Consider the following 24,674-nt stretch of genomic DNA (forward strand, 5'->3'; position numbering starts at 1 on the left):
GTCCACCACACAAATTCTAATTCTTAGTTCACAATCAAATAATAATAATGTGTTGTTCTATGACTTCTAGTAATAAAAGTAAATATAAATTTACTCTGCATATTACACGTTTACATTATTCTAGGACTTCTTTAAATTACGATAGTACACACACAAAAACCTTATTTATCTAATTGCCTTTCATTGGCAGATAAAAACAATAATCGCTTTCTGATAGGTTTGATCCTCTCTAGTCTTCGTAGGAGGTGGCCAACGTTTCCGTTGTCCCGGCGTCCCTCACGCACCGCGGAAACGAAACTGCATCAGGCTCCGCCCCACGGTCTGAGGAGTGAGCCAATCAGGGCACAGCCTGGGTTGATCGCGTGCAGGGTGTCATGGCTGCCTGCAGGTACTGCAGCTCGTGCCTCCGGCTCCGGCCCCTGAGCGATGGTCCCTTCCGTGTGCCAGGGCGGGATCGGGCACTCACCCAGTTGCAGGTGCGAGCACTATGGGGTAGCGCAGGGTCTCGAGCTGTGGCCGTGGACTTAGGCAACAGGTAAGGAGTGTCGTGCGTTCCCTGTATTGTCATAAGGCGTCCTGTCCAGCCAGCCTGAGCGTATTCGTCTCCCAGGGTAGAAACCCAGTATCCTAGGTCTATTTAATCTCTCTTTACCCTAAACCTAAATTACAAATTTTTCTTTCCGGGTTTGGAATGTGTCTTCTCGGACCCCTCTTCTTCCCGCGCTATCTCCTGCCCTCTGTTGGTGTGTGCCGGGCTTCTTTGCTCCATCCGACTCTGTCCGTCCACCTGACTTCCGATCTCTTTACTTTCCGGGACCACTGGGCTCTTAAGAGGGAAACATTCCACCTAGGGATAACGAGTTGACGTGGATGTATCACGTCATACAATCCAATTGATTGCCTAAAGTGTGGCCACTATGATCCCGGGTTAGGAGGGAAAGGAAAAGTCAGTTTTTTGAACGCCAGTTATAGGATCCTCGCAATCTTTTTAAACCTGTCGTAAATGTACTGTTACCCTCATTTTGTAGTTAGGACTACAGAGGCTCAAAAAAGGTTAGATAACTTTCTAAGAGTCAATTAAAAAGTATTATGGGACTAGGTGGTTTTTGAATTTCTGTTTCTTGCTTACAAAGCCCTTACTTTTTTAAGGGACCGTTTAAAAAAGAAAAAGAAAAAACTTATGCTTTAGTCGTTTTTAGAATAAATGGAATTGCTAATGCAAACTTCATATATGTAAATTTCTTACGTGTACTTTGAAAAAATTTTGACCCCAGTTCATACAAAAAGCAAAAAAATCGTTTTGAACCCAGGTCTCCCACTCTAACTTTGATAAGTAATTCACGTTGGACAAGTTAATTCACCATTTTCTTGTGTAAAGTGTGGAGACTGGATTCCATTAAGGGTCTATAAACTTTTTCTGTAAAGGACCGGATAATATATATATTAGGCTTTTTGGGGGATACACTGTGTGTATGTGTTTACAAACTCTTTAGAAATATTTTAAAAAACGGCCCGGCACAGTGGCTCACACCTGTAATCCGAGCACTTTGGGAGGCTGAGGTGGATGGATCACCTGAGGTCAGTAGTTGGAGACCAGCCTGGCCAACATCATGAAACCCCGTCTGTACTAAAAATACAAAAAATAGCTGGGCGTGGTGGCAGGCACCTGTAATTCCAGTTACTTGGGAGTCCGAGGCAGGAGAATCGGTTGAACCCAGGAGACAGAGGATGCAGTGGCCGAGATTGTGCCATTGCACTCCAGCCTGGGCGACAAGAGCCAAACTCTGTCTCAAAAATAAATAAATAAATAAAAATAAAAAAAATTTTAGTTACAGAGTAATACAGAAATAGGCCATGAGCTGTAGTTTGGTCACCCCTAAACTAGGTTATCTCTAAGGCTCATTCCACTCCCAGCATTCCTTAATTCTGATTTTTTTTTTTTTTTTTTTTTTTGAGACGGAGTCTTGCTCTGTCGCCCGGGCTGGAGTGCAGTGGCCGGATCTCAGCTCACTGCAAGCTCCGCCTCCCGGGTTTATGCCATTCTCCTGCCTCAGCCTCCCAAGTAGCTAGGACTACAGGCGCCCGCCACCTCGCCCGGCTAGTTTTTTTGTATTTTTAGTAGACACGGGGTTTCACCGGGTTAGCCAGGATGGTCTCGATCTCCTGACCTCGTGATCCGCCCGTCTCGGCCTCCCAAAGTGCTGGGATTACAGGCTTGAGCCACCGCGCCCGGCCAATTCTGATTTTTGAGGGAAGAGGACATCTTTGCCATTCTTCAAGGACTGCACATGCTTCGAAGAAATGCCCAGAACATTTCATTCAGCAGTCACGGACTGTGAGATAGGCACTAGATACTCAAAACAAGATGCAGCTCCTGCCCTCCATATTTTCCATAAATAATCTACTTTGACTCTTTTTTTTATTAATCAACCTGTTCTTTTGTAGATAGTTCTCTTTAAACTTGTGTCATGTATTGAAATAACTAGACTCATAAATATCATACTTGCTGGATAAATTCTTTCATTTTTGTCTTGTTTGCCATTGGCAACATTTATTGAGTGACACATTATATTTGTTATATGTATTCTTTACTGCATTCTAGAAGATTATATAATTACTGTAGGTGTTTTTCAGGTAGTATATTTAATGCTCACAGTAACCTTGGAGGCAGGTGTTTAATTTTCATTTCAGCAATCTGTTATTGAGCATCTACTATGCATCAAATCACTGAGGATATTCAACAGAATATGCCACTGTGGACAAAATGTTAAGGCAGTAGCCCCATTAATGGAGTAGACCTGTAGCTTCACAGCTTTTCTTCCCTGTGTTTTGGGCCCACTGCGGTCTAGTGAAAGATCCTCCACTCCCCTTCACAGAGATCACTTAGGTATTCAGAATTCACATTGGTAGACAGAATGCCAGTTCCTGGTAGGTTTTGAGAAGTACTGATAGCATCTTACTCGGGGTTAAACAAAATTTCAAGATGTCAAATTTACATTTGCCACAGGAAACCATTACTGAATACTGATTTCAGCTATAGGTTGTTGCAGGTCTGTGATACTACACAGTATGACTGGTTTTGAGTATCCCATTCCTTCCATCTACTCCATGTATTAATCCAGCACCAGCCTCCTCTCTGTACCTCATTATTCCCATTAGTCAGGGGAGACCCATTTTATTGTAGGCTTTCATCAGTATACCATCTGTGTTGACTAAGTAGAAACCCAACTAGAACTTCTCAAATATCCCCTGATTTAAAAAAAAAAACTAATATTTCAGAGTCAAGAATTTGATACTACAAAATCACTGTATTAACATATATTAAATGTACATACTTTGTTCTGACTTTCAAACTTGACAAAATGAGTCTAACTGAACAGATAAATATGCTTTTCATTAATTCAGGCTTCTGGCAGAGGTATTTAACAGGTGAAAATATTAAAGGTTGTTCCTTCATCTCTTTGGTATGTGAAGGACAGAATAATCTTATTTGGGGCAGGGCTTTGGGCCTGTCTGCATGCTTGTGTTTGGTTTGTGCATTTTCAGCACCAGACTATGAAAGAATATTGCTGAAGCTGAGTTCATGTGACAGAGCATCTTCCTCTGTATCTTCAGGGGTCACTGACTTGGTTTCATCTCGAAACACCTTTTGATGAATCTTGAGCTCTTTGGCAAGTTTTGCTGGTCTGTTTCAAGACCTCAGTAAGCTCTTTTTGCATTCTCTGCTGAAACTGGGGAATAAGGCTGATAGTGCTGCCTATTTCATGTATATAAGACAGCTTTATTAAGATATAATTCACATACCATACAGTTCATTTAAAGTGTACAACTCGTCTGGGAGCAGTGGCTCATGTCTGTAATCCTAGCACTTTGGGAAGCCAAGGCAGGAGGATTGCTTGAGTTTGAGGCCAGGAGTTTGAGACCAGCCTGGGTAACATAGTGAGACCTCATCTCTACAAAAAATTTAAAAATTAGCCCAGTATGGTGGTGCACACCTGTATTTCAAGCTACTTGGGAGGCTGAGGTGGGAGGATTGCTTGAGCTTGGGAGGTCAAGGCTGCAGTGAGCTGTGATGGCACCACTGCACTCTAGCCTGGGCAACAGAGCAAGACCCTATCTCAAAATAAATAAATACAGATAAATAAAGTGTATAATTCAATGGATATTAGTATATTCAAAGTTTTGCAGCCATTACCACCATCAATTTTAGAATACTTCTTTCACCCTAAAAAGAAATTCATTAGTAGTAGTCACTTAAATTTTTTTCTCCAGCCCCAGGCAACCACTAATCTACTTTCCATCTCTGTGGATTTGCCTATTATGAACGTTTACTATGTGGAAACATAGTCTTTTGTGACTGCCTTCTTTCACTTAACATAATGTTGTCAATGTTTATTCATGTTGTAACATGTATAAGTACTTTGTTCCTTTTTATCACTGAATAATAATCCGTTGTATGAATTATACCACATTTAGCTTATCCATTCATCAGTTGATGGACATTTGGGTTGTTTCCATTTGGGAACTACTATGAATAATGCTACAAGGAACATTCATAACAGGTGTCAAGTGGTACTCATTGTGATTTTGATTTGCATTTCCCTGCTGATAGTTAATGATATTGAGCATATTTTTATGTCCTTACTGGCCATTTGTATATCTTCTTTGGAGAGACGTCTGTTCAAGTCCTTTGCAAAGTTTTAAAATTTAGTTGTCTTTATTGTTGAATTGTAAGCATTCTTTAAATATTCTAGATATTAATACAAGTCCCTTATCAGATATTTGGTTTGCAGATATTTTTCTCTTAATATATGGCACTTCTTTGGCTTTCTTAAAGTTTTAAATTTTTATGAAATCCAACTTACCTATTTTTTCTTTTGTCATTTATGCTTTTGATGTCATATTTAAGACTTTGGCCCAAGTCTCTGAAGATTTACTCCTGTGTTTTGTTTCTAAGACTTTTATTGTTTTAGCTCTTAACGTTTGGGTCCAGGATCCATTTTGAGTTAATTTATGAAGATTCATTCTTTTTTGCATCCAGTTGTTCACTATTGCCTCACAAGACTACTCTTTCCTCGTTGAATTGAAGATTATTCTTTCCCCTTCTGTTGAATATGAAGGTCCTTATAGGCAATATTTAGGAGTTTATATTTTGTCCTAAAAGCATTGGGAGAAATTCTCAAGTTTTTTGTTGTTGTTGTTGTTTTGGTACGGAGTCTCACTCTCCCCCAGGCTGGAGTGCATTGGCACAATCTCGGCTCACTGTAACTTCCCCTTCCTGGGTTTAAGCAACTGTCTTGCCTCAACCTCCCTAGTAGCTGGGATGATAGACAGGCACCACCATGCCCAGCTAATTTTGATATTTTTAGTAGAGATGGGGTTTCACCATGTTGGCCAGGCTGGTCTTGAACTGCTGACCTCAGGTGATCAGCCTGCGTCAGCCTTTCAAAGTCCTGGGATTACCGTTGGGAGACACCACGCCTGGCTAAAGGATTTTTAAGTAGGGAAACAATCCTGTTTGTGTGTTAAAATGTTACTGTAGTCAACAAGGTGAGAGATGATAAGAGACTGTACTAAGATGGTAAATGGAGCCAGGCACCGTGACTCACACCTGTAATCCCAGCACTTTGGGAGGCCAAGGCAGGAGAATTGCTTGAGGCCAGGAGTTCAAGACCAGCCTAGACAATATAGCGAGATCTCATCCATAACAAAAACTAAAATTAGCCAAGTGTAGTGGTGTGCACCTGTAGTCCCAACTACTCAGGAAGCTGAGTTGGAGGATCGCTTGAGCCCAGGTGTTCAAGGTTACAGTGAGCTGTAATTGTGCTATTGCACTCCAGCCTAGGCAACAGAGCAAGACTGTCAAAAAAAAAAAAGAAAAGAAAAAGGCCGGGCGCGGTGGCTCAAGCCTGTAATCCCAGCACTTTGGGAGGCCGAGACGGGCGGATCACGAGGTCAGGAGATCGAGACCATCCTGGCTAACATGGTGAAACCCCGTCTCTACTAAAAAAATACAAAAAATCTAGCCGGGCGAGGTGGCGGGCGCCTGTAGTCCCAGCTACTCGGGAGGCTGAGGCAGGAGAATGGCGTAAACCCGGGAGGCGGAGCTTGCAGTGAGCTGAGAGCCGGCCACTGCACTCCAGCCCGGGCGACAGAGCAAGACTCCGTCTAAAAAAAAAAAAAAAAAAAGAAGAAGAAGATACAAGGCACAATGACCCGCCCCCCCCCCCACCGCCCCTGCAAAAAAAAAAATAGATGGTACATGGGAATTAACATTTAGGGAAGCAGTTAACTTCTGAACCTCCAAAATGCTTTCCTGTTCAGATCAATTCTGTGCCTTGGTTTCTGTATTCTTCTTTAAGTCTCTCTTAAATTCCCCTTTTACTTTTGATAACGATCATGGATTCTGCCCCTTTTTGTTGGTGGGGTGGGTGGGAGGGGCTTAGAATCTTCCCTTAGAATCTTTTATTATTTTATACTAAGCAGGAATTGTACAGATAACCTAAGTCTTCTTGTATTGCATTTTTATTTTTAAACAGGAAATTAGAAATATCCTCTGGAAAGCTGGCCAGATTTGCAGATGGCTCTGCTGTAGTGCAGGTAAAAAGTCTAGATTTTTAAAATTCATCTTAAAAATGGGTACAGAGACTCATACTAAATGTGTAACTACAACATCGTGTAACTACTTAGGATTTGGATACTGGAAATTAATTCAGATACTACTAAGATAGTTTATACTGTAAGAATCATTCCAGACAACCAGAGGGCTGCATGTATTCAGTGACCTATTTTTTATTTTTATTTTTATTTTTATTTTCTAAGATGGACTCTTGCTCCATCACCAGACTGGAGTGCAGTGGTGTGATTTCGGCTCACTGCAACCTCTGCCTCCCGGGTTAAAGCGATTCTTTTGCCTCAGCCTCCCGAGTAACTGGGACTATAGGCGTGCACCACCACACCCAGCTAATTTTTTTATTTTTAGTGGAGATGGGGTTTCACCATGTTGGCCAGGATGGTCTTGATCTCTCTTTTTTTTTTTTTTTTTTTTTTTTTTGAGACAGAGTCTCACTCTGTCGCCCAGGCTGGAGTGCAGTGGCGTGATCTCAGCTCACTGCAACCTCCGCCTCCCGGGTTCACGCCATTCTCCTGCCTCAGCCTCCCGAGCAGCTGGGACCACAGGCGCCCGCCACCACGCCTGGCTAATTTTTTGTGTTTTTAGTAGAGTTGGGATTTCACTGTGCTAGCCAGGATGGTCTTGATCTCCTGACCTCGTGATCCACCCGCCTCGGCCTCCCAAAGTGCTGGGATTACAGGCATGGGCCACCGCGCCTGGCCTGGTCTCGATCTCTTGAACTCGTGATCCACCTGCCTTGCCCTCCCAAAATGCTGGAATTACAAGCGTGAGCAACCGCGCCTGGCCATTTTAAGTGACCTTTAACATCCTTTCCAAACTTCGGCTTCTCTTTTATGCATTAATAAATTCTGTTGTGCTTTTCTAGAGAAAGTGATTTTGGTATTTTCTTCTATAGTAATAATTGGGGAATTTTTCCTTATGTATAGCCACATAAGAAGTAGAGAATACTATTCAATTCATTGGATATGACTAAATTACCTGTTCATCTTGCCTTATCCATAGCTTTTGAAAAGCTCAGAGATCAGGATTGGACTACTTGTGAATAACTATTTTTATTTCATAATCATGTCATAGAATTACATATCTTTTCTTGAGTTTAATTGGAGTAAGGATTTATTCAATTGCTACTTAGATGCTAATATCTGATTTCAAATGAACTTACCAGTGTTGTTCTTTATGTTTAAGTCAGGTGACACTGCAGTAATGGTCACAGCGGTCAGTAAAACAAAACCTTCGCCTTCCCAGTTTATGCCTTTGGTGGTAAGTTTTTGCTGATTTATCTGAACTGTAATATGGTGTAAGTTAGTGTAGAATGTATAATATTTTTGTCCAGTGTCTAGTGAGTGGAAAATACACATCTAGTGAGTGGAAAATATGAACTTGCACAACAAAGAATTTTTCCTAGTTTTTTGATGTTGACTCATTAAAAGAGTATAAACTGCTTCATAAACAAATACTAGGATTAAGCATGCTTTAGAATTTGGAGCGTCCAGGTGCATAAGTTGACAAGAAGATTGGAAGTGCATGACTACTTTGACACTGAATAAGCAATGAATTCATTTCCCTCATAGTTTCCCTTCAGTATGACTCTGCAAGTACAGTCAGCCCTCCATGTCCTTGGGTTCTGCATCCATGGATTCAACCAACCATGAATCAAAAATATTGGGGAAAAAATTGCATCTGTACTGAACACGTACAGACTTTTTTTTCTTGTCATTCCCTACAATACGGTATAAAAACTGTGTAGCATTTACTTTGTATTAAGGATTATATGTAATCTAGAGATTGATTTAAAGTATATGAGAGGATGTACATAGGTTATAAACAAATACTATGGTGTTTTACATCAAGGATTTGAGCATCAATGGATTTTGATATCCACAAGAGGTCCTAGAACCAATCTCCCAGGGATACCAAGAGACAACTGTATATGTTTAGTAATGACCTCATTAGAATTTTATAGCTCCCTTCTGTTATGAAAAGGGGGGTACAATTATATTTAACAGAGTTGATACCCAAAAAAGCAATGTTTGACTTGCTCAGAATGAGTATCTGTGGGAAATAGTGAGTCTTCCACGCTTACTGTTGAGTAGAAGACTTTTTTTTTTTTTTTTTTTTTTTTTTTTTAAAGAGACGGGGTCTTGCTCTGTCACCCAGGTTAGCGTTGTTCAGTGGTGTGATCATAGTTCACTGCAACCTGAAACTGCTGGGCTCAAGCAATCCTCCTACCTCAGCCTTCTGAGTAGCTAGGACTATGGGCGCAGGCCATTGTGCCCAACTAATTTTTTTTTTTTTATGGGGGGTAGAGATGAGTTCTTTCTGTGTTACCCAGGCAGTTCTAAAACCCCTGGCCTCAAGTGATCCTCCTGCCTTGGCCTCCCAAAATGCTGGGATTACAGGCGTGAGCCACTACACCTGAATATTTTTTTAAATCACTTTGCGGAAACATTTCTATCAACTTTCCTTTCCCCAAAAGATATAAAATGCTAAGTAAATAACATATTTTCTGCCCTGAGTCTAGACTGTATTGTTGGCAACCTCAGGAGAAGTAGCATTCATATAGTAGTTCTTACAGTATAGTTTGTTTCTACAAAAAGAATTATATGAAGCTTTTTTTTTTTGCTGCTTCAGGTTGACTACAGACAAAAAGCTGCTGCAGCAGGTAGAATTCCCACAAACTATCTGAGAAGAGAGATTGGTACTTCTGATAAAGAAATTCTTACAAGTCGAATAATAGGTAAGATATTAACATAGATGCATTCATCTTCTCTGATATGCCTATATTAGCATCTTTTGCATCTGTGTTCTACAGTATATCTTAAGTTTTCCTTCATAGCATTAACACCACCTAAGATTGTTCATTCTTTCTCTTCCCTCACTCAAATGTGGGCACTGTGAGAGAAAAAAGCTTTTGTTTCTTCACCGTTGAATCCCTAGTACCTGTTATACTGCTTAGCACAGAATAGGCATTCAATAAGTATTTGTTGACTAAATGAGTAAATTTCTATTGAGCATATGAATTTTATGGTCCATGCCTCTACTCTGTTGAATCTATTCCTAGTACATTTTTTCATGTTCAGAATAGTAATTCCTAAACATTATATTTATCAGCTACTGAAATAATGTCCATAATCTTTCAAATCTTTAACATCCCTACATATTGTGGGATCATATGTAATTTATAGCTCTTCTACCCATAAATTGCTTTTTTTTTTTTGAGACAGAGTCTTGCTCTGTCACCCAGGCTGGAGTGCAATGGCGCAGTCTTGGCTCACTGCAACCTCTGCCTCCCGGGTTCAAGTGATTCTGCTGCCTCAGCCTCCTGAGTAGCTGGGATTACAGGTGCCCACCACCATGCCTGGCTGATTTTTGTATTTTTAGTAGAGACGGGGTTTCTACATGTTACTCAGGCTGGTCTTGAACTCCTGATCTCTTGATCCACCCGCCTCAGCCTCCCAAAGTGCTGGGATTGCAGGCGTGAGCCACTGCGGTCGGCCAGAAATTGCTCATTTAGGTATATTTATATACAGTCTTCAGACACAAAGTAGCAAGGAAGCATTTTCTTTTGGTCTGCTATTGGTCTTAAGTGTCTTTGTTCTGCTTATATATGTAACTGTTGCCTGTGGAACCAGAATGAAAAATTGCTCCCCAATCTTTATTGTTAATGTGCTCCTTCTGTGTTTGTTTTTTGTTGTTAGGGCATGGTATGTAATAATGGAAGTACTGACATTTATCTGTGTCCCTCTTAGTAAATTGGTCCAAGGGGATTTTTCTTGAAAACATATTGAATGGCTATCTATATTAGTTCAAAAGTTTTGAACTGTAAAGCAACTCTGTCAGTATGGTTTAATGTCTTTTTTTTCCTTTTGGCAGATCGTTCAGTTAGACCGCTCTTTCCAGCTGGCTACTTCTATGATACACAGGTAGGTTCTGCTTTAGGTTTTTTAGTTGCCAGATCAATCAAAAATTACTTAATGAATCTCTGTAATACTTCCTAGACTAAACATTAGAAAGAACATAAAATTTTTTATGATACTGTTATATTTTACAGTAAGTTTTCGAAAAGAGATAGTACTTTTTTTTTTTTTTTTTTGAGACCGAGTCTCACTGTGTCACCCAGGCTAGAGTGCAATGGTACAATCTCAACTCACTGCAACCTCTGCCTCCCAGGTTCAAGTGATTCTCCTGCCTCAGCCTCCTGAGTAGCTGGGATTACAGGCATGCACCACCACACCCGGCTAATTTTTGTATTTTTAGTAGAGAATAGTTTTCACCATGTTAGTCAGGCTGGTCTCGAGCTCCTGACCTCGTGATCCGCCCCCCCCGGCTTCCCAAAGTGCTAGGATTACAGGCATGAGCTACTGTGCCCAGCCAAAAGATAGTACTTTTACAAAGCTAACATTTATTCATTGTCTATTTGAGTTGACACCTGAATTATGAGTAGGAGTTAGCCAGCCAAGGTGTGTCAGGGAAGCATTGAAAGTCCAGAGGCAGGAAAGAAATTAGTGAGTTTAAAAAGAAGATCAGCGTGACTAGAGTGAGTGGAGACCAGATCAGGCTGGGAATAGGACAACCAACGTAGCTAATTTTTATTACCTAATTTTATTGCTGGATCCTCTGAACCTCTACTTTATTATATGTTAATACTTTCTGAATAATATTTTCTTTCAGGGTAATGACACATATACTTAAATAACCATTTTATTCATTTGAAATAAATAAATACACCTTGCAAATAAGCCTTTGCAAGAATATCACAGCCTTAACCTCAGGAAGTTTTTTTTTTTTTTTTTTTTTTTTTTGAGTCAGGGCCTCTGTTGCCCAGGCTGGAGTACAGTTGGCATGATTATAACTCACTGCAGCCTCAAACTCCTGAGCCCAAGTGATCCTCCCCACTTAGCCTTCTAAGTAGCTGGGACTACAGGCACAAACCACCATACCCAGCTAAGATTTTTTTTGTTTTTTGTAGAAAGGGGGTTTCACTATGTAAGCCAGGTCTCAAACTCCTGCTTTCAAGCAATCCTCCTGCCCCAGCCTCCCAAACTGCTGGTATTACAGCTATGAGCCACCACACCCAGTCAGAGAAGTTTTTTTCTTAAGTGCATGACATGGGCACATTATTGCAGTATAAAGTTTGTTTCATCTATGCTTATAAACAGAACTTTTTTTTTTTTTGGAGATGGAGTCTCCTGCTGTCACCCAGGCTGGAGTGCAATGGCGCAATCTCAGCTCACTGCAATCTCCGCCTCCCAGGTTCAAACGATTCTCCCTGCCTCAGCCTCCTGAGTAGCTGGGATTTCAGGTGCCTGCCACCACACCCAGCGAATTTTTTTGTATTTTTAATAGAGATGGGGTTTTGCCATGTTGGCCAGACTGGTCTTGAACTCCTGACCTCAAGTGATCCCCTGCCTCAGCCTCCCAAACTGCTGGTATTATAGGCGTGAGCCACCACACCCTGCTCAACAGATTTTTTTTTTTTTTTTTGAGACAGAGTTTTGCTCTTGTTGCCCAGGCTGGAGTCCAGTGGCGCAGTCTCAGCTCACTGAAACCTCTGCCTCCAGGTTCAAGTGATTCTCCCGCCTCAGCCTCCCTAGTAGCTGGAACTATGGGCATGCACTACCACGCACGGCTAATTTTTGTATTTTTAGTAGAGACGGGGTTTTGCCATGTTGGCCAGTCTGGTCTTGAACTCCCAACCTCAGGTGATCTGCCCACCTCAGCCTCCCAAAGTGCTGGAATTACAGGCATGAGCCACCATGCCTGGCCTAGAAAATATTTTTATATGATAGAAAGAGCTAACATTTACTGAATACTTGCAACATGCGAGGACTGTGATAAGTGCTTTACCTACAGTATTTATCTAATCCTCATAGGAACCCTTTGGGAAGATGCCATTATTTTTCCCATTTATTTATTTATTTAGTAATGGAGTCTCACTCTGGCATCCAGGCTGGAGTGCAATGGTGCAATCTCAGCTCACTGCAACCTCTACCTCCTGGGTTCAAGAGATTCTTCTGCTTCAGCCTCCTGAACTGGGACTGCCTTAGCTGGGACTACAGGCACTGGCCGCTACACCCGGCTAATTTTTGTCTTTTTAGTGGCGACCGGGTTTCACCATGTTGATCAGACTAGTCTCAAACTCCTGACCTCAGGTGATCTGCCCTCCTCAGCCTCCCAAAGTGCTGAGATTACAGGTGTGAGCCACCACGCCTGGCCTATTTTTCCCTTTTAAAGATGAGAAAGCTTTTCGGGTTTAATTTAAGTAATTTATCCAAAGTCAAGCATTTAGTTAAATGATAGCCAAAATTAAGAGGTTTGGCTACAAAGCCCCTGCTTTTAGCCATATGAGTGCTCTTGTATTTTAGGCCAGGATGTTAACCTAAATGATAACCCTTCCAAATCAAACAGATTATTTTAAGTGCTTCAAATTTTTTCTCTTTTACCAGGTTCTGTGTAATCTGTTAGCAGTAGATGGTGTTAATGAGCCTGATGTCCTAGCAATTAATGGCGGTAAGTATAAAAGTAGAGATGAAAAGTTATCAGTGTTGATTTTTTTTAAAGCAATGAAATTTTAATTTCAGCCCTTATTTTTCTCCATTTTTAAGCTTCCGTGGCCCTGTCATTATCAGATATTCCTTGGAATGGACCTGTTGGTAAGTTAGGATTTGAAAATAAGAAATCATATGTATATTTTTTTTCAGTAAGTAGTAGTGACCATGAATTGAACTAGATGACATTCTAAGTCTCCCTTCAGGTCTTTCAGACATTTTCATCCTTGTCGTGGGTTCTGTTTCTAATAGCAGTATGTTATGGTGTTATAGATTTTATGTCCCTAGATATTTTGACTTCATAATTGCCTCTTTCCATTAGAGGACTTCTTTTTTTCTTTTTTTTTTAACTGGGAAATTATCAGAGTATATACTCCTTCAGGATAAAATTAATGTAACTTATAGCTGTTACAAGTCATAATCATGCAATATAAAAATGGCTCATTGAGTAAATAATTATCAAGTGTCCTAGGCAGACCAGGCCCTAGCAATACAATGATGAAAGATGCAGTTCTTGCTTTCAGCATAAAGAAGACAGATAATTATTTATAATCAGTGATATTATAAAAACATAGTTAAAGTGCTAAGAATGTGATAGAGAAGAGCAGGTTTGTTTTTGTGTGGTCAGGTTGTCAAGGAGGGCTCCTCAGAGTAGTCATTGTGTAAGCTGAACCTTAGTAGGGTCTGGTGTTAAGCGTTTGCCTTAGAGAGAATACTCTAGACCAGGGGACAAACATGAGCATAATCCCAGAGGTGTGGAAGAAGTGGTATATTTGACCAATTCAGAGTGGTCCAATGAGGCCAGAAGGTAGGGTGAGGTGGGATGTTCTGTGGGTCTTAAATACTGTGTTAGAAACATGGATTTATTCTGTGGTCAGAATCAAAGATAGGGTTGAAGCCATCACTGGAATAATGTCTTGAAAACTGGGAATTTCCATTAAATAGTTGCCAACGTTCTAATACATTTTAGGGGCAGTACGAATAGGAATGATTGATGGAGAATATGTTGTTAACCCAACAAGAAAAGAAATGTCTTCCAGTACTTTAAATTTAGTGGTTGCTGGAGCACCTAAAAGTCAGATTGGTAAGTTGTTTAAATACCTCATTTTTTCTGGATTTTACTTACAAGTTCTGGCTTCTTACACTAAATTTAAACTCTTTGTGTGTATGTTTTGTCGGTAGCCATAAAAATTTTGGTTATGTTTTATCTCTGTCCTACTTTTGTAGTGCTCTTGCTTCATATCAAATGATACCTAAAATTACAGGATTTTACTCAATTTTATTTAAAATATACAAAAATATTTACCAAGATCATTTCAGTAATTATTTTTAGACTAATATTTAGTCTAAGAATAATTTCAGTAATTATGTTTATAAGTTATTAGTCTAAATAACTTAGTTTAAAAATAGAAGTTCTAAGTCTGGTAGTAACCATTTTATTAGTTTAAATATTATAATTTAGCTATTTCTTTCTAAGTCTGCTTGGTATCCTCTTGAGAAGTGACCCATTTCTACTAGGTGGAAAACGAGTAATAAAATAGAAGAAATGCATTGACCATGGGCCATTTTCACATACTCCTTGTAACAGAAATGCCATACTTGCATGAATGAAAATCAGGTCCTTGTTCTGTGGAAGGAAAATGGACTTTAGCAGTCAGAATGACCTGGATTTGAAACCTGTCTCTGCCACTATAATCGTGTGATCTTGGACAAATTATTTAAGGGCTTTTATTGTTGGTTTATTCTACTATGTGATGTTTGATGTGTGGGACTTTTTGACATAGGGTCTTCTGATGTGGGAACATTTTGATGAAACAAACTATTCAACTATTACTGCTTTTTTGTACAAGTAATATGTGAAACATCTCATTTCCAGCTTCTGCTTCTGGTATATTAGCCAGTGATAAAGTTAAAACTAGGTTCTATACGTTAGAAAAATCCCCATGTATTAGTTGGTGGTTGTGTTGTCAAACAAAATAAGACTTAAACAAGATGGAAACTTTATATTTCTCTCAGGTAAAAGAAATTCAGAGGTGGTAAATCTAGGACAGTGACAGTGGTTCCATGACATCTTAAGAAATCTAGATTCCTTTTAGCTTTCTCCTCTGCTATCCTCAAGATGTGGCCTCATCTTCATGCTTATGAACTGGCATGAAAAGCTCTGGCCAACGTATCTGACTTGTAGGCAGGAGGAAGAAGAAAGAAGGGAATAGCAAAAAGGTGTGTGGCAGTTGAGTGAGTCAACCTGCGTTTTAAGCAGCTTTCCCAGAAATCCCCACACAGCAGTTTCTATTTACATCTCATTGAGCAGAACTGTGGCACATGACTATACCCTCGACTGCAAGCAAGGCAAGGAAATGATTTTTGTATTCTGCCTCCGGAAGGTGGGATTCGTACTGTGGGTAACTGTCAAAATGTAGAGAGGATATTCCAAAGAATGAGGAAGCCATGAATAATAGATGATGTCTACTTCATGTTTGAGCATCTCGGAGCCTTGAGCAAAGTTTTGGTTTCCCATTCATCTGCACCTGAATTTTTTGCTGAAAGTTACAGTGTTCGTTTATTCTCTATTAGTAAACTAGTCTGGTTACTTTACAGGGTAGTTATGAAGATAGGAGTCAAGGTTTGCAAAGTGCCCAGCATGTTACTGGTACCTAATAAGCATATAGTTAATACTTGCTATTATCATTAAGACACAGAAATAAACCTGTTGCTAATTGTTCATGTAGCCGCTATCTGCCTTAGAGTTTGAACTCTTCTAATTGTAAGTAGACATTAGAGGAATGGACTAATTCACAATTTTTTTTTTTTTTTGAGACTGAGTCTGGCTCTGTCTCCCAGGGTAGAGGAGTGCAGCAGTGCAGTCTCAGCTCACTGCAACCTCTGCCTCCCAGGTTCAATTGATTCTCCTGCCTAGTCTCCCAAGTAGCTGGGATTATAGGCATGTGCTGCCACGCCCAGCTAATTTTTGTATTTTTAGTAGAGACGAGATTTTGCCATGTTGGCTAGCTTGGTCTCGAATTTCTGGCCTTAAGCGATCCACCTGCTTCGGCCTCCAAAAGTGCTGGGATTACAGGCATGAGCCACCGCACCCAGCAGAACCAAGGAATCTTTGCTGCACATATGGCATGCCATAGAAACCCCATAGGCAGACTTCCAGCTGGCTCTTCTCACCTGTTGCTCTCAGGAGGGAAGAATGAGACTCTAGAGACTGCATAAATTTCAGAGAGTAGTCTTGGGTAGAGGGAGACTGAGAGTAATTCAGAACCAACCTGTAAGGAGATGGTTTTTAGGAATTACCAGCCTCCAATTTATGACTTTTGTATCACTATTTCCATGCAGCTATTTAACCAGCTCTCTGCATTCATAAAGATGCATCAAATATGCATTTTAACCCCTTGTTTACCTGTTAAAGTTAACATCGGGTCCAAGTGAAATACCACCATCATGGAACTTTTGTGATACAAAAATACAAAAAAGTAATTGCTACTATTTCATTATTAAAATATTTAGTCATCCAAATCTTTTTTTTTTTTTTGGAAACCAAGTCTCTCTCTGTTGCCCAGGCTGGAGTGCAGTGGCACGATCTCGGCTCAGTGCAACCTCCGCCTCCCAGGTTCAAGTGATTCTTTTGACCCAGCCTCCTGAGTAGCTGGGATTACAGGCGTGTGCCACCACACCTGGCTAATTTTTGTATTTTTAGTAGAGACAGGGTTTCACCATGTTTGCCAGGCTGGTCTTGAACTCCTGACCTCAGGTGATCCACCCACCTTGGCCTCCCAAAGTGCTGGGATTGCAGGCTTGAGCCACCACTCCTGGGCAGTCATCCAGATCTTTAGAGTATAATCTTATAGGGCAAGAATAATTACTCCATGCTGTCAACTGCTGGATTACTTCAACACCAACGTTCTGAACAGTGCCATTTAGATGCTTGTTTTCAACTGGTATATTTAATATCACTAATATTTCTGTGTGTGAGAAGATATAAGTCAGGAAAAAGTATACCAATAACATGTTTTTAGAAGAGATTTTGTGTCTAGAATTTATAACTTCAGCTAATCTCAAAACTTCATCTTCAACTGCTAAAATGGTTGACAGTTTATAGCAATCTTTGTTTTCGTTTTGTTTTTAGTTGAGATGGAGTCTTACTCTGTCTCCCAGGCTAGAGTGCAGTGGTGCGATCTCGGCTTACTGCAACCTCCACCTCCAGGTTCAAGTGATTCTCTTGCGTCAGCCTCCCAAGTAGCTGGGACTACAGACACGTGCCACCACATCTGGCTAATTTTTTATTTTTATTAGAGATGGGGTTTCACCTGTTGGCCAGGCTGGTCTCAAACTCCTGACCTCAGGTGATCTGCCTGCCTCGGCCTCCCAAAGTACTGGAAATACAGGCGTGAGCCACCATGCCGGGCCTATAGCAATCATTTTGACAAGCTTTTATGTTTAAATTTTTAGCATCCATGGCAGTGTTGTCCAGTAGAACTCTCTGCAGTGAAGGGAATGTTTTATATCTGATCATGTGGCTACTTAGCACTTCAGATGTGGCTAGAGTAACTGAGGAACCAAAATTTTAATTTTGTCTAATTTTAAATCATTTAAATGCAAATAGGCATATGTGGCTAGTAGTTACTATATTGGACAGCACAGCTCTATAGACTCAACTATAAGGAGTGTTCGTTCTTTCTTTCTTTCTTTCTTTCTTTCTTTCTTTCTTTCTTTCTTTCTTTCTTTTTCTTTCTTTCTTTCTTTTTTTTAAAGACAGAGTCTCACTCTGTCTCCAAGCTATAATGCAATGGTGTGATTATATATATTACTACAGCCTCAAACTCTGGGGTTCAAACGATCCTCTGTCCTCAGCCTCCTGAGTAGCTGGGAATCCAGGCACATGTCACCACACCTGGCTAAAGGAATTTTCTTATAAAATGTTTTTTAAAAGGAATTGCATTAAAGTTTAATGAGTGAAAACAAAATATATTTTGGGGGGAGGTATCCATTTTTCTTTTCTTTTCTTTTTTTTTTTTTTTGAGACGGAATCTCTGTCGCCCAGGCTGGAGTGCAGTGGCGCGATCTCGGCTCACTGCAAGCTCTGCCTCCTGGGTTTACACCATTCTCCTGCCTCAGCCTCCCTGGTAGCTGGGACTACAGGCGCCCACCACCTCACCTGGCTAGTTTTTGTATTTTTTAGTAGAGACGGGATTTCACCATGTTAGGCAGGATGGTCTCGATCTCCTGACCTTGTGATCCGCCCATCTCGGCCTCCCAAAGTGCTGGGATTACAGGCGTGAGCTGCTACGCCCGGCCCCATTTTTCTTTGTCATATTCTTTTTTTTTAAATTTTATTATTATTTTTATTGAATATAGCATCTCACTATATTGCCCAGGCTAATCTCCTGGCCTCAAGCAATCCTCCTGTCTTGGCCTCCCGTAGCACTGGAATTACAAGCATGAGCCCCATGTCCAGCCACATATATATATATTTTTTTTTTTTTTTTTTTTTTTTTTTTTTTAAATCTGATTCTCAACTGTTCTCAACTCTGTTGTCCAGACTGGAGTATGAGTATAGTGGCATAATCATGGGTCACTGTACCTTCAAACTGCTGGGCTCAAGCGATCATCCTGCCTCAGCCTCTAGAAAAATAGCTAGGATTACAGGCACACCACCACAGCTGAGTTTTTTGTCTTCTGGTTGTTATTTTTTTAGGACAGGACTTTGCTGTGTTGCTAAGCCTGGTCCCAGACTCCTGGCCTCAAATAATCCTCCCACCTTGGCCTCCCAAAGTACTGGGACAATAGGCATGAGCCATCATACCTGGCCACATATTTTATTTTTAAAAGCAATTTATTGAGATATAATTTACACCCATTAAATGAATTTTTAAAAATCTCCTGTTTAATTCTGTCAAAGTGAGAGGATATCCTGGAAATACAGATGAGAAAAAGAATATAGCCATCTTAGTATCATGTTATCATAGGAAATTTCTTCAGGCCTGATGCAAAATATGGAAACCTTATTTCCCTTTACCCTCTCCCATTTGGAATGCAATTGTTTACATTTTCTTCTACAGTTAGAACCATGTCAGGCAGCGTTAAAAATTTTTGCTTTTACTTCAAATGTCAACATAATTTAGAAAACTCAAGAGGGAAAGAAAAACTTATTGCTCTGTATTTACTCTTTTTCTCTCTTATTTATTTATTTATTTATTTATTTATTTATTTATTTATTTATTTATTTTGAGATGGAGCCTTGTTCTGTCGCCCAGGCTAGAGTGCAGTGGTGTGATCTCGGCTCACTGCAACCTGTACCTCCTGTGTTCAAACGATTCTTATGCCTCAGCTTCCTGAGTAGCTGGGATTGCAGGCACCCGCCACCATGCCTGGCTAATTTTTTTTGCATTTTTAGTACAGACAGAGTTTCGCTATGTTGGCCATGCTGGTCTCGAACTCCTGACCTCAGGTGATCTGCCCACCTTAGCCTCCCAAAGTGCTGGGATTACAGGTGTGAGCCACCGTGCCCAACCTCTATATTTATTCTTAGTTTGCATACTGATTTTCTTTCCTTTCTAACAGTCCACGATTTCTTCTTTTTTCATTTCTGTTTGGCAACAAATTTTCTTATTTCTCCTTTATTTGAAAGTCTTGATTTCCCCTTCCTTCCTTAGTATTTTCACTGGGTGTAGGATTCTGGGTTGACAGTTCTTTTCTTTCAGCACCTAAAAAATACCGTGCCACTTCCTTTTGGCCTGCATGGTTTCTGATGGTAAATCTGCTATTATTTGAATTGCTTTTCCCCTAGAGGTAAGGTGTCATGTTTCTCTGGCTGGTTTCAAGTTTTCGTCTTTTTTTTCAGAAGTCTGATTATGATGTTTCTTGGCTTGGCTTTTTTGGGGATTACCCAGTTGAGAGTTTACTTTGAATCTGTAGGTTTGTGCCTGTCAGATTTGGGGAGTTTTCAGCAATTATTTTTTCTAGTACTTTTTTAGCCCTGACCTCTTTCTCCTATTCTTCCATGATTCCGATAACACAAATATTAGCTCCTTTCATGAGTCTACTTCCGTTGGCTGATGGAATTCCAGCATATAAAGCACATTGAGAGGGTGGAGGCATTCATTCTGTTATAAATTGAACCTAGAAACCTTAGAAGTGATGAGTTAGATAATAAATCTTAATGACAACAGGGTGTGGTTAAGTATATAAAATATGTTGATAACTATGCATTTGCATAATCTCTGACTTTGTACAAGTTGAGAGACACCAGAACTGACACACAAGTAGGCAGGAGGCTAGTCAGCCTCCTGGAATGCAAAACTGAAACTGAATAGTAGATTTTAGAAGCCTAACTTCTACCTGCATTACACAGGAGTTTAATTGTTATAAAAGCTATCTGTTTATGATGGTCATTACAGTCCTTTAGTTGGCTTACTTGAAACAGGATCACTGCAAAGATTTCCCCATCTGTGCAAGAATTAGACAATGTGACAATTGTTAAACAGGAAATATTTATTAGATTCCTATTGTGTTGCATATTTTTACATTTTATTTAAAATATGTATTGCCAGGCGCGGTGGCTCACGCCTGTAATCCGAGCACTTTGGGAGGCCGAGGCGGGTGGATCACAAGGTCAGGAGATCGAGACCATCCTGGCTAACATGGTGAAACCCCGTCTCTAACTAAAAATACAAAAAATTAGCTGGGTGTGGTGGCGGGCGCCTGTAGTCCCAGCTGCTCGGGAGGCTGAGGCAGGAGAATGGCGTGAACCCGGGAGGCAGAGCTGGCAGTGAGCCAAGATCACGCCACTGGACTCCATCCTGGGCGACAGAGCAAGACTCCGTTTCAAAAAAAAAAAAAAAAGTATTAAAAACAAAAGCATTTGTATACTTTTAAAGATTTAATTTTTATCTTATGTGACTTATAGCTCAATAAAACTTATTTTTTAAATATATACATAATTTATTTTTTTCTTCTGTTTCATTTTTTATGGGAAATCCCTCCTTAAACTTAAGGAGAATATAAACCTAAATATAGATATCAAGGTATCTTTATTCATTTACTGCTGCTTATATTTTGGAAGTATGTTGATTCTGAGGAAAGAAATCAAGGTGGATCTATCACTAAGAAGTAAAATTGATCTGTAATATTTATGTCATGTCATGGTATTTGAAAATGTTACATTACTAAGAACTTCGATGGCAGTCATTTTTTTTTTTTCTTTTTCCTTTAAATAGTCATGTTGGAAGCCTCTGCAGAGAACATTTTACAGCAGGACTTTTGCCATGCTATCAAAGTGGGAGTGAAATATACCCAGCAAATAATTCAGGGCATTCAGCAGTTGGTAAAAGAAATTGGTGTTACCAAGAGGACGCCTCAGAAGTTATTTACCCCTTCGCCAGAGATTGTGAAACATACTCATAAGTAAGAACATCTATGCAAATGAAAATATGAAATTGTCATCAGATTTAATTTCTTCGTGGGAGAGAAACTTCCCATGGAAGCACTGCCCATCCGTTACTTCGTAAATAGCCCTTTTCTGTTTTAAGAGTCATTCTCATAAATATTTGTTTACTCCCTTAAAAAGGATAAGCCCACATCACACTTGTAAGGCCTAACTTTGAATCTCAAATGAAATAGGGTGTTTATTGGTCAAGATTCAGGTAATCACCACATCTCTCCATGTCTGGGAAAAAGAAAATAAATAAGATACTTGAATATCTAAGGAAGCTGTTGGAATTCTCAAAAAGAAATCAGATGTAATCACTGTTACATGCCCAGTGCTTAGAACGTTAGGCAGACACTCCGTAAATGTAAATGAATCACTGGAAAATTATTTTATTTGAAAAAGTTGAAAAGGTTAAAACTTTCCCTTAATGTCAGTTGCACAGCCATCAGTCAGAAATTAAATTAACTCTTCCTAGCAAAAGAGTTTCCTGTGATAATTGAGCCAAAATGGGTAGAATGAAGAAAGGAAGAGGTTAAAAAGAGTATGTGAAAGGTGAAATTAATTGAACAATTAAAAAAAAGAGAACAGGATACCACATGTAGTTTCCCCTGAGAGGGTGAGAGAAAGAAATTTGGGTTCTATGCCGTAAATAGTAAACAGATTAGCAATGATAAATAGCAATATAAATTTTTAATTCTTTCTGAAGTATTTTTAAAGTTTTAGCTGATTATTAAATATTTCAGTTTTGTTTGTAATAGAAACTGCCTCATGTTTCCAAATATTATTATGCTAACATTTATTTTGTGCTTAAATAGACTCGCTATGGAGAGACTCTATGCAGTTTTTACAGATTACGAACATGAAAAAGTAGGTATACCAGAGTTGTGTCTTCTATAATTGCGCTAGGAATACATTTTTGTCATAACTCATGTAATTTTATGAATGTTAGTCCTATTTTTATTAAAAATCTCTAAACAAAAAGCTAACAAAAGCCTAATTGTTTCTCCATTCTTTTGTTTTGTTTTGTTTTTGAGACAGAGTCTCTCTCTGTCTCCCAGGCTGGAGTGCAGTGGTGTGATCTCAGCTCACCGCAACTTTCACCTTCCAGCGATTCTTCTGCCTCAGCCTCCCAAGTAGCTGGGATTGCAGGTGCACGCCACCACACCCAGCTATCTTCTGTATTTTTAGTAGAGACGAGGTTTCACCATGTTGGCCAGGCTGGTCTCGAACTCCTGGCTTCAAGTGATCTGCCCACTTTGGCCACCCAAAGTTCTTTTCTTTTTAGTGTAAGTTTTAGGGGAGTGCACAAATGTATTTGAATGAATTAACAGGTAATATTTGTCATAAATCAATAACCAATTCCAGTGTTTTAAAGAATATTACAGTTAGATAAATCTGAGTAATTCACAATGTGTTCATTGTATAATAATTAGAAAATAGAAATGTTAAATGTCATGTATATGTAATAACTGAACCTCAACTTTCTTTTAGGTTTCCAGAGATGAAGCTGTTAACAAAATAAGATTAGATACAGAGGAACAACTAAAAGGTAAATTTCATTTTATTTTATTTTGTTTTTTTGCTGAGGGCAGCTTTAATAAGGCATGGCCTGACTCTTGCTTCTTGGGATTAAAGATCAAAGAGGAAAGGCATCACATCTGTAGGAAAAGAAGAGTTCAAAGGACTTTGAACTTTACAGCTGCTGTTCCCTAGACCTGGAATGCTCTCTCATAGCAGGTGGTCTTCTTCTAACTCAAGGTTCAAATGCCACCTCTTCTCCAAAGCCTCCCCGAGCTGTTTCGGGGAAAGAGAAAGTCTCCTTTGCACAGAATCGCTATTACTGTGTATTTTTTAATTTTAAAAGTGTTGAAAGAAATAATAGACTTTTTTTAAAACTTTGGTTGAAGATCTCAAATAAAAGTTACTCTCATTGCTTCGCAGCTTTATTTTCAGTAAACTTGCAATAATGATAGGTCACAGGGTTACTGCTAAATTAACTTCTATGAATGTGGCTAGCACTACATTTGATGCAGAGTAGGTACCTAGTAAATGTTGAATGTGAATGTTCCTGATCTTTTCTGAATCAAATTCTTATCATACAAGAAATGTAACCTGGTATTTTGTCATTTGAAAACACAAATATATTCTTTAAAATTATTGAGTTGTTGATCTGTGAAATTGCAGTGTTAATAATACCTGGTTTATGGGGATTAAATGAGTGAATCATTTATATCTGTGCCTGGCACACAGTAAGTGTTCAATAAATGTTAACTGATGCTATTCTTATTCTTAATACCTAGTGGAATCATAAGATACAGAACTTAGGTAATTTAGCTCTCCAGAAATTATTAAGCAAAGGATCTTACTGCATAATATAAACCTAACACAAATTGAATATAAATGAAGTATGACATAGTTTTTGTTAATTTTTCTAATAGACAAATATACTTTCACATGAATATTTATTTTAAGATAAAAAACTGGCCAGGTGTGGTGGCTCATGCCTGTAATCCCAGCACTTTGGGAGGCCAAAGCAGGTGGATCACTTAAGGTCAGGAGTTCAAGACCAGCCTGGCCAATATGGTGAAACCACATCTCTACCAAAAATACAAAAATTAGGCAGGTGTGGTGGCAGGCGCCTGTAATCCCAGCTACTCAGGAGGCTGAGGCACAAGAATCGCTTGAACCTGTTAGGCAGAAGTTGTAGTGAGCTGAGATCACCACTGCACTCCAGCCTGGGCAATAGAGCAAGACTCCATCTCAAAAAAAAAAAAAAAAAATGCTGTTGGCATTGATATTAAGGCCATTAATTGTAATTGTCATTGATTAAGTTTAGTCCTTTCTCACTACATTTCATCCTAGTTGTTAAGAAAGAAATTTTATAGCAAATATTGTCTTATTTTAAAAGAAAAATGACTTTTTGTTTGTATTATACATAGTAGAATAGCTTCACGACCCTCTGGGTTGATAGGATATTTTAAATGTTTTGGTACTGATTGTTCTCCTTTCTAAGTATAACTCAATTAAAGCAGAAAAGATATTAAAGTCTAATATTAAA

General features: G+C 39.5%; 1 protein-coding gene across 3 annotated transcripts in view; it reads left to right on the top strand.

The window, feature by feature from the left end:
* The first annotated feature begins 287 nt into the window (after window positions 1–287).
* Window positions 288–24,674, top strand: part of PNPT1 (polyribonucleotide nucleotidyltransferase 1) — a 57,627-nt gene continuing 33,240 nt past the window's right edge. For 2 of the 3 annotated variants that reach the window (XM_010376221.2, XM_030921702.1), the window contains exons 1-11: window positions 288–535; window positions 6,540–6,600; window positions 7,820–7,894; window positions 9,266–9,371; window positions 10,508–10,557; window positions 13,081–13,144; window positions 13,240–13,287; window positions 14,153–14,266; window positions 21,405–21,591; window positions 22,432–22,483; window positions 23,108–23,165. In XM_010376221.2, coding sequence (XP_010374523.1) covers window positions 375–535; window positions 6,540–6,600; window positions 7,820–7,894; window positions 9,266–9,371; window positions 10,508–10,557; window positions 13,081–13,144; window positions 13,240–13,287; window positions 14,153–14,266; window positions 21,405–21,591; window positions 22,432–22,483; window positions 23,108–23,165 — 976 coding nt within the window. In that variant the 5' untranslated portion in view covers window positions 288–374. The remainder of the gene's footprint in view (window positions 536–6,539; window positions 6,601–7,819; window positions 7,895–9,265; window positions 9,372–10,507; window positions 10,558–13,080; window positions 13,145–13,239; window positions 13,288–14,152; window positions 14,267–21,404; window positions 21,592–22,431; window positions 22,484–23,107; window positions 23,166–24,674) is intronic. The other variant, XM_010376222.2, reaches the window with a different exon arrangement.

This window comes from Rhinopithecus roxellana, chromosome 17 (genome assembly GCF_007565055.1).
Source record: "Rhinopithecus roxellana isolate Shanxi Qingling chromosome 17, ASM756505v1, whole genome shotgun sequence".
In the NCBI taxonomy this organism is placed as follows: Eukaryota; Metazoa; Chordata; class Mammalia; order Primates; family Cercopithecidae; genus Rhinopithecus; species Rhinopithecus roxellana.